General features: G+C 39.8%; 1 protein-coding gene across 1 annotated transcript; it reads right to left on the bottom strand.

Annotated features, from left to right (window-relative positions):
- Positions 1 to 273: 273 nt before the first annotated feature.
- LOC139608044 (CLOCK-interacting pacemaker-like) lies at positions 274 to 9,589 on the bottom strand. Its single transcript, XM_071461496.1, has 4 exons — positions 9,392 to 9,589; positions 3,657 to 3,849; positions 3,168 to 3,340; positions 274 to 1,747 (listed from the first exon to the last, which is right to left on the bottom strand). Exons 2-4 carry the CDS (start codon positions 3,838 to 3,840, stop codon positions 422 to 424), a joined length of 1,683 nt encoding a protein of 560 aa, XP_071317597.1. The 5' UTR covers positions 3,841 to 3,849; positions 9,392 to 9,589; the 3' UTR covers positions 274 to 421.
- Positions 9,590 to 9,808: the final 219 nt, after the last annotated feature.

Here is a 9,808-nt window from a genome sequence, read left to right on the forward strand (position 1 = left end):
TAAATTGTTGAATTTCCTGGGAAGGGCAAAACACTAAAGCAGAAAACTTGTTATCAGACCTCAGTTATGATTACTACAGTACAGACTCATGTTTTCTATTTCTCTGTAGACATGTTTCAGTTTTCTCACTGTTTCTAGTCACACGTAGGACATCCATCACGGACTGTGTATGTCAACACCTGAATGACAAGCAAAAATATATTTGAAAGTGGGCACCTGGCATCAGCAAAAAATATATATACTCAGCTTTAAATCATGTGGGTAAATCTAAAACATAAAACCATCATTCTAAACTTTGAACCAGTCATATTTGTTTTCCAAGACATGTTAAATAATTCAAACACAACCCATGCTCTCATGTATTGCTAGGGCCATGTGTCCCTGCCAGTCATTGCAGATCCATCTCCTCTTCCCCAGGAAGTTAGAGGAGATAGTTATTGTGTGTTGAGCTCTCTGGCAACATAGTGAGATCATTTAAGTCCTTGTCCATGACTTCCTGTCTGTGTCCCTGTTCAGGAACAGACCTGGGAAAAGACACAGAAACAGAGGTGGACAGGATGTCCAGAGGATAGTCACCATGGTGTGTTTCTTCTGTGTCTGGTGAGGGGGCAAACAGTGGTGAGGGTGGTGATGTTCCATCATCTATTGTATGTAAAGACACCACCTGCAGTGGGTTGCTGCACGTCTTAGTGGTTATTATGTTGTTGTCTTTCTCTTTGTCTTCCTCAGTTCTAGTTTTGCTCTGTTGATGGCTGCTGAGTGCTTTCAGTTGATTTAAGTCTAAGTTGGGGTAAGAGGCTGACTCGGTCATGGCTTGGAGGAGTTTGTCGAGGCTGTCTGAGCCATCATTACACCTGCTCTGGCTGGCCTGGGCTACCTGGCACAGGAGATGGGTGTGCTGACGGAGTTGGGCAATTTCTCTCTCTGTGGCGGCATTCTGCTTCAGGAGCTCCTTAGTGCGAAGTGTGATGGCCAGCAGGCCCGACTGGTTGAGGATCTCGGCTGTGTTGAGGAAACGACGCTGGCGTGTGGATGAGCTATCTGGAGCCAGGTGATATGGGCTGTGAGCCGTGGAGGAAGTGGGAGATGAAGAGGGAGGAGAGGAGGATGAGGGGGAGACAGAGGAAGAAGGTGGTGAGGGTGTCTGGGAACTGGAGATGGAGGGTGAGCCCATGTTGTCGGAGCCCAAGCTTTGTTGGCAGTGGTGTGACTTGTGTTGGGTGGTGGAGGACGCATTGCAGGGCAGTGGACAGTGAGATAAGGTGGGAAAGGAGCTGTGCCCTCCTCTGCCTTTATACTGGGAATGGACTCTACCCTCTTTTTGATGCTGCTGCGGCTTCAGGAGGTGGTTAGTGGTTGAGACAGCCTCCCTCTTCTCCTCCTCAATGCACACTCTCTTGCTCTGGCTCTGGCCTTCACTGCCACTCTCCTTAACCCCCTCCACCCATGTGGTAGCCTTGCCCTCATGGCTCTCCCTCCTAGGATGGGGGGCGATGCGAGGGTAAGAATTTAGGATCGGCAGGTATGAGTTCTTGCCACTGTGGTTCTGGTTGCTGCGGCTGCCTCCTGTCTTAAAATGACCTGGAGGTGCAGCTTGGCTGGATGAAGGAGCTGGGGTAGTGGTGGAGGGAGCAGGCATTGCTGGCTGTTGGATCACTAAGAGCTGGGTGGGTGCTTTGGCACTGGTAAGGGTGTGCCAACCCCCGCCCCATGCCAGGGGCCCATGCAGAAGCTGTTCTGGTCTAGACTGTACCACCAGGAGGTTGTGAGCAGGGTTTTATGTGAGCAGCAATTAGAGACCAGAGTAAAGGAGAGAGCAGAAGATGTGAAGGAGGTTAAAGTCACAAAGAGATAAGCAGCAGGGCACAAAAATAACTGAGGCAGCAAGACCTGAACAAATGAAGAAAATAGATCACATAAACAGAGACAGAACATAGCCGTTAAATAGGTGACAGGCACCTAATAATTCCTGTCCCATGATATCCCAAATCAAATCTCAACGTTTTTAAAGTTTTTTGTTTGTTTGTTTTTTGTTTTGTTGAGGTTTTATTTATGGCCATGCTCAGAGCTACTTCTTTTTTTCATAACCTGGTTCAACTTTGGGAAAAAAAGACCTGTGAAAAATTTTAATTTCAATTATCTTTCTAATAAATTACCATGATTCGCCAACTATTAATTACAATGTCATCATTTAATTATAATTTGATATATATAGATATAGATATAGATATAGATAGATATACATAGAGGTTTTTAGTGTCTTTCATCTCATTTCTCATTTCCAGCAGCAACAGACAGATGCTTTCAGTGAAAAGGCACTGTAATGTTGCACTATAGTGCCTCCTAGCAGTATTTTGGTAAAATACAAACGCTAATGCTTAAATTCCTCTTATTGTTGTATGTAATATAGACATTTTTCTGCATTCATTTTTCAGTTTCACAAGAGAGAGTTTCTGGCATTGTAAAGCAACGTGACAAGGATTAACAGTAAACAGCCTGAAACTTACTTCCACGTCCGAGTCATCTTTAAGCTTTTCAACGGCACTGATAAAGCTACTGTCACTACTGTTCAAGAAGAAATACCAAACATTCTCTCATTTGAGCTTGTTCAATGTGAAAATCTGTTGCCTTTGTATCACAGTAAACTGAGTATCTTTAAGTTTTGGACTGCTGGTCAGACAAATCAAGACATTTAAAGATGTCATCTTGGACTCTCAGAAACTATGACATGTTTCACTTTTTTCCTGATTTCTATTAGACCAAAGAACTAATTGATACTATAATTAATTAAATTACAAAATAACTGTCAGATTATTCAACAATGATGCAAATTTGCAGTCCTAAATTATAATATGGTATACAGGTGTTTGTGCCCACAGCCAGTGGTTGTTGGTAAGCTGTATTAGTCACTGAATCCATATTTAGTTATATATTTATATAGTTTATATAGAGTTATAAGTTATATAGACTTAATTTTAGTTTTTGTGTCGATATGTCAACAACTAAAAAAGGAAACTATTAAAAACAGTTTCATAATCATGTACTGACAGCTGATTGAAAGTATTTTAAAACAGTTACTCAGTAATTGATCATTTGTACTTGAGTTTATGACGCAACAAAGCAGAATGCCTGACAAAGCAATTTGTATGTGTAACTGAATATCTCACCGACTTGACGGCCAGGTTTTTGATGACGTAAATGGGGGGGAACTCCTCATAAGGAGGCATGTTGTGGACTACAGCATTCAAACTGTTCAAGCTTTTGTTGCTTTCCCTGTGAGGTTCGCTCACGCTGCTGCGCTGGTCATCTACATCAGTGTGCACAGAGTCTGAGCCAGCCTCTGAAGGAGAGGAAGAGGAGATAGAGAGGACAGAGGAAAGTCACACAGTTCTCAGTAGAAAGTATCCAGACCTTTGCAGTCTCATGCTAAAATAAAGAAATATATGTGTTTCCCCTCATCAATCTACACTCAATACCACATGATAAAGCCAAAACAGCCCTTTAGAAATTTTGCCAATTTAATAAAAAGAAAAAACTGAAATATCACAATAACATAAGTATTCAGACCTTTGTTTCTGTGAACATGTTAAAATTTAAAGAAATCTGTACAGTATTCATGGGGTCTACATCCACACATTAATGGACTTTTTTCTCACCTGAGTAGCCAGAGTCTTTTTCAGAATCCTTCTCTGAGTCAAAGCGCAGCATGTGGTTGCTCATGTCAGCCATTCCAGCGCCACCCTGGGACGCCCGCAGGGTGGCGCTGTTACTCTTATCCTTGGCATTCTTTGAGGCACTGTGGGCAGCCCGCTCCCCAAAATGCCCCTGTTCCTTTGGCATTCAAGATCTCTAAATATGAAAGCAAACAATCAAATGTTTACTTTTGAAATACACAGTGTTGAACATTAAGGACGTGTAGATTGTTGGGCTATTTTCTTGTAGTGCTGCATTCAAGTTTACCAAGATGAACATAAGCATTCTTTCATAAGCACAGAATGTCACAGTCATTATCCTAATGCCATATTAACACATCAGAAGCTGGAAACACCTAATAACATAATATAATAAGTGTTTGTCAATTGGATCTGAGTCTTCAGTTCCATGATCCCTCACGACCCAGTGGTTTGGCTTTTACTTGAAATCAGGTGAAAGTAATGATAAATACACAAAGGTAACAAATTAAGAGGAAAAAGCAACAGTGTCTCTGTAAGATGTTGGGTCACTATGTGCCACCACAACAGCTTCAGTGCTCCGGTGATTGATTCTCTAAGTCTCTGGACTCTACTGAAGGGATGAGCTCGACTCTTCCGTAAGCTATTTCCTCATGCGGAGTTTCAATGGTGGTGGAGAGTGCTGTCTAACACATTGCTCCAATATCTCTCATTGATGTTCAAATGGGTGGAGATGTGGTGACCACAGCATATGATTCACATCATTTTCATACTCAAACCATCCTTCTGTCCTGAGGATGTGAAGGCTCCTTCTGTCCTGTAGGCTGATTTTTGCTTCATCAGTTCATAGAAATTTGTTCAACAACTCTTTCTCTTTGTGTGATTTAGTAAACTCCAGCCTGGCCCTTCAATTCTTGAGGTTTACCAGCTGTTTGCAACTTGTGGTGAATTTTTTGGCATCATGTTAATTATTTTCTTTAATCTAGAAGATTTGTGCTCCTCAGTCTACCAGCTCATTTTCTAGCTGCTGTTCTAGAAAAGACTTAGTTGTTGATTTTTGCAAACCTGATATCTCTGAGAGATTTTTGCTCATTATTGTCTTCTGTTGTTATTGTCTTGCATGGTCACCTCTTTACTCCTCATATTGACTACACCTCAGTCTAAACTGCAACTCTTATTTTTTGTGGATGAAATGACATTGAAATGACACACAGCTCTCCAAGAAGCATTTAGCTAAGTGTCAATCGCTTTTAAACTCTTACAATTTAACTACATGCTAAAAGGTTATGTCCTATATAGTTCTTTTTATATTTCTTATAAGTGACTTTTAACATGGCATGGTTGTTGGTGCCAGATGGGCTGGTCTGAGTATTTCACAAACTGCTGATCTATTTTTCCCACACAATCATCTCTAGGGTTTACAGAGATTTGTCCAAAAAAGAGAAAATATCCAGTGAGTGGCAGTTCTCTTGGCGAAAATGCCTTGTTGACGCCAGAGATCAGAGGAGAATGGCCAGACTGCTTCGAGCTGATAGGAAGGCAACAGTAACTCAACTAACCACTTGTTACAACCAACGTATGCAGAAGAGCATCTCTGAATGCACAACACGTCGAACCTTGAAGCAGACGGGCTACAGCAGCATAAGTCCACACCGGGTGCCACTCCACGGACGGACCACAGAAGAATGGAAAAATGTTGCCATGATGAGTCTCAATTTCTGCTGCGACTTTTGGATGGTGGGGTCAGAACTTGGCATCCACAACATGAAAGCATAGATCCAGCCTGTCTTGTATCAACGGTTCTGGTGGTGATGGTGTAATGGTATGGGGGATACTTTCTTGGCACTCTTTGGGCCCCTTAGTACCAATTGAATATTGTTTAAATTCCACACCCTACTATGGTATTGTTGCTGACTATGTCCACGGACTATGTCCATCCATTTATGACCACAATGTACCCATCATGATGGCTGCTTCCAGCCGGATAACACGCCATGTCACAAAGCTCAAATCATCTCAAACTGGTTTCTTGAACATGACAATTAGTTCACTGTACACACTGTTATGCAGTTATGGTCACAGATTCTCTCTCCCTACATTTGTATTAGAGTCTAGGTCGTTTGCCAAAAAAGAGACAAAATACACAATAAACAAAGTTAGAGATTGATTTGACTGATAGCAAGATGATTATAACGATTATTATTACGATTTTTGTTATTATTATTTAAAATTTCTACAGATATTGCATTAATGCATGGATTATTTTGACCATGGTAATTGTGGAGTGAAAATCTGATCTTGTGACAGACCTACTCTGGATCTTGTTTTTTCATGTGGCATTTGGATTCTTTAAAGGCATAAATATACCTGGTCTCCAAACTATCACTTTTTAATATACTACAGATGGTGGACTGTACTGTTTACACTTAAGTTTTTTATTCAAATTCTGGAATTCAGTTTCAGACTTCTCTTACATCCATTCCTCAGTGTACACTGAAGCTAGGCTGACAGAGCCTCCACTATCACTGCCCCAACCCTCTGGAGCTCTCTCCACAAGGACACTAAATATTCTTCCCCCCTCCCAAGCTTTAAAATCAATCAAAACTCAACTTTTAAAATTTGCTTTTAATTAATGCTGAGCTCTGTTTCTGTGGCTTTTTGCCCTCGTGTTTTTCTTGCTGCTCTGTTTTTGTGTGTAAATTCTTTTTGCTAATCTTTTATTCCTGTAAAGCATCTCTGGGTGCCTTTAAAAGCTCTTTATAAATAAAATGTATTATTACTAATATCATTATTATAGCATATATGTGCAGTGAAGCAACTGTATGAAGATATATACAGTATATGCATGTATATACTTATACACATTTATTTGAATACATTTTTTTTTTATCACCTTCTTTCACCTTTTTAATACTTTACTATATTTGTTCTTGTTCTGTTCTTCCTCCTGTACTCTGAAGCTCAACAGCTCAGCTGGGCTCAGGTAACTGCACTTCAGTGCTGCATCATTCCAATGAATGTGAATGTGTGCCGGCTAATGCTGGATAATGTATTAATAACTAGACCTGGCTCAGGATTTTAGGGAAAAAAAAAAAAAAAAAAAAAAAAATATATATATATATATATATATATATATATGTGTGTGTGTGTGTGTGTGTGTGTGTGTGTGTGTGTATTCAGCTACACCTTCAAACAAACTAGCAACAAGAAATATCAAATATCAACTCAAACCACAAATGTTCTTCCAAAAGGAATTAAAATGTCTACGGATATCACCCGAGATAAGACTGTTCTTCCTGGGATGCATATTGACTGGCCAGCAATCTTGGCAGCTGGACTCTGAGTCGATGACCACCAAGTGGCAGGTGAGTCCTCACATGTCCACAAATTACCTAATTTCCAAACAGGCAAAATTTCAAACAGGCATTATTTGGATAAACTGTCCATGTGCAAAATGTAAATGGTTATTTTCTCAGACCTTAGCAATGGTTAGATTAGGTTAGGTTAGATTAGCTTATCTTAGGTTAGGCACAGCACATAAAGTCTGATGGATGTGCAAAATCAATCTTTTATGTTGCTGTCCCAGTCATGTCCATAACTTCGCCCAGCGTCCCAGAGCATTTCCAGTGTAGCAATTCTTGTTGCTTGTTTTTTGTCTGTTTGTAAGTGTTTCTGTATTTTTTTTTTAGCATTTTTGAATTTCTCTGAATGTTTGTGCTGTCTCTGTTGTATGTGCTTTGTCCATAGGGGCTGCTGTATCACTTCTACCAGTCCCGATTACAGTCTGTATTCAATGTCCCACAGACCTCATTTATTCATTTAAAGGTTGTTCTAATAGGACAATGTATGAATTTCACAGGAACATGATGCTTTATTGGTTGTACTCCGAACTATTCTCTCAGTGGAATCTAATCAATAAGGTTATAACTATATAAATAATTAGGAATTTGGTGAGACAGCAGATTCCTATAAACTCATGCTGAACATCTTACTCAAAAACTAACAACTTAAATTGGGTTCTTATATGGAACAGAACCAACTGGTTACCAGTAGTGTGGACCTTCCTACTGGAATAAACTGCAGCTAAAAACTGACATTAGAGCCACTTGTGCCTTTGAAGGATTTTTACATTCATCTCACCAATGTATTTGATGATACTTGTGAATATTTTAATGTTGTGTCTGTGTTTGTGTTTTGTGTTTTGTGTTACTTGTCTTACTGCGTTGCTGTGTAGATATAATTTGTTCTCAAGTCTATCCTGTAAAAGAGATTTGACCTCGAAGACATTTCCTGAATAAATAAAGATGAGTAAATAAACTAACATCAATCTGAACAGTGACATGGAGTAATATTATTAAGCCTCACATATTTATTGTACAATCAAATACTTCACTAACTACAATACAATATGGCGGCGTGCAGGTCGCAGCAGCTTCTGTGTCTCCAGGGACAGTATCTTGTTTGTCTGTTTATGTTGAGTCTATATGATTTTGCCATGATTGACATTGGAATTTCATTGTACTGGCTCTGCTTTGTATAATGACAATAAACTGAACTGAACTGAATACTACAGTAAAATTGTTTTTTGTCCTCATTAAATTAAATGGGAGATGCTTTAACACTGGATCACATCTCCTCAGTATGTGGATGCTGTAGTGATGACATGACATTTTCGGTCCAAGATGTGTTACAGTCAAATGTGCACAGAAAACAAGTTTATCTTATCCCAAAGGACCTTGCAGTCCCAAATGACTGGTGAGGATCACCCTACATATTGGACAGAGAGGACTGCATTGAGAAACTGCATTCTGAATATAAGAGTTGAAATTGGACGAGTTTATGATCAGACTTTGTTAACGACATATCTGCTGCATCTGAAAAAAAGACCCATTGTGTAAATGCAAAAAACAAGCGACAAGTTTCTTGTCGTGCTACTTTTCAGACTTGATCAAGAATCAGTTCATAGTTTACATGACATAAATCAAGTAAATATGTCACATAGGAAGACGCTGGTTGTACTTGAAAAACTGGATTAGTGAGTTGATGATTATACATAACACAAACAGCTGGAGTTGATTTTAAATAAATCAAACAAAAATGACTCTTCTAACTATAGAAATCCTAAAACCAAAAATATGAATATAGTCCATATTATTATACTGATATTTTACAGATAAAACTTTAATTAGGGTTGCTATGAACTCTCCTGAGTAGCACTGGCAGTATAAGCCTTTGTAGGATCAGCAATTTAAAAGCATGCTGTTTGTCAGTGTTTTAACACAATTTAATTAAGAAACACACATCATAGTGCTTTAAGATGGAGTTGATGTAAATAGTGGCTGTAGGTTCATTATATGAGTATTTGTCATGTGTTTTGCCTCAGCCTCCAATATAAACATGACAGCATGTGCATGTGGATGAGACAGCAGGGGGAACTTGATAAATGGTCCCTGGCAGACTGTACAGTCCCACCCCCAACACTGTTATGTAATGCTCTGCTGCCACAGCCCGGTGAAAAAACACAAGCCTGCTATAAATTCATTCACTGACTATCTTCACAATAAAAATTTACATATTTTAAGCCTGTAATAACAGTACAACAGAACAGGTGACCAGGATATAGTATTCAAGTTAATGCAGAACAGGCTCCTGTTGGACATTAACTCACTGGACTAAAATCTTAATACTTTGAAACTAAGTCGCTACAAACAGTTACTCACCTGTCAGTGTTTTATCCAAGGTATGAGAGAAAACGGTTCACTTGTGCAGCAGGAAAACAGAGCATCTTCATATCAGGGGAAGCTACACTCTCCTCCACCTCTGAGTGTAGAAACTCCTACGTTGACACATGGTGAAGCTGTTGTCCGCCGGAACGTCCTGAACCTGGAAACACTGCCAGTCTGGTCGTGTACTGAAGGCATCCATGATGTTCATTTGCGTAGCCACACCCCCTCTGTCTAAATATTAATGAGTGTGTCAGTGCGCTGAATAGTTCGGTGGTGACGTAACGGAGACGGTTTGGCCAATCTCGTGCCGAGACACGTGTTTAGATGGTGATGTCTGACGGTCCACGTGAGGGGTTTGTTGCTAGTATGATGTTTTTAAATTTTGTAAATATTAAAGCTACAGCATGTGTT

Source organism: Trachinotus anak, unplaced genomic scaffold (genome assembly GCF_046630095.1).
Source record: "Trachinotus anak isolate AG129_WGS33_773 ecotype Australia unplaced genomic scaffold, CSIRO_AGI_Tana_v1 ptg000024l, whole genome shotgun sequence".
In the NCBI taxonomy this organism is placed as follows: Eukaryota; Metazoa; Chordata; class Actinopteri; order Carangiformes; family Carangidae; genus Trachinotus; species Trachinotus anak.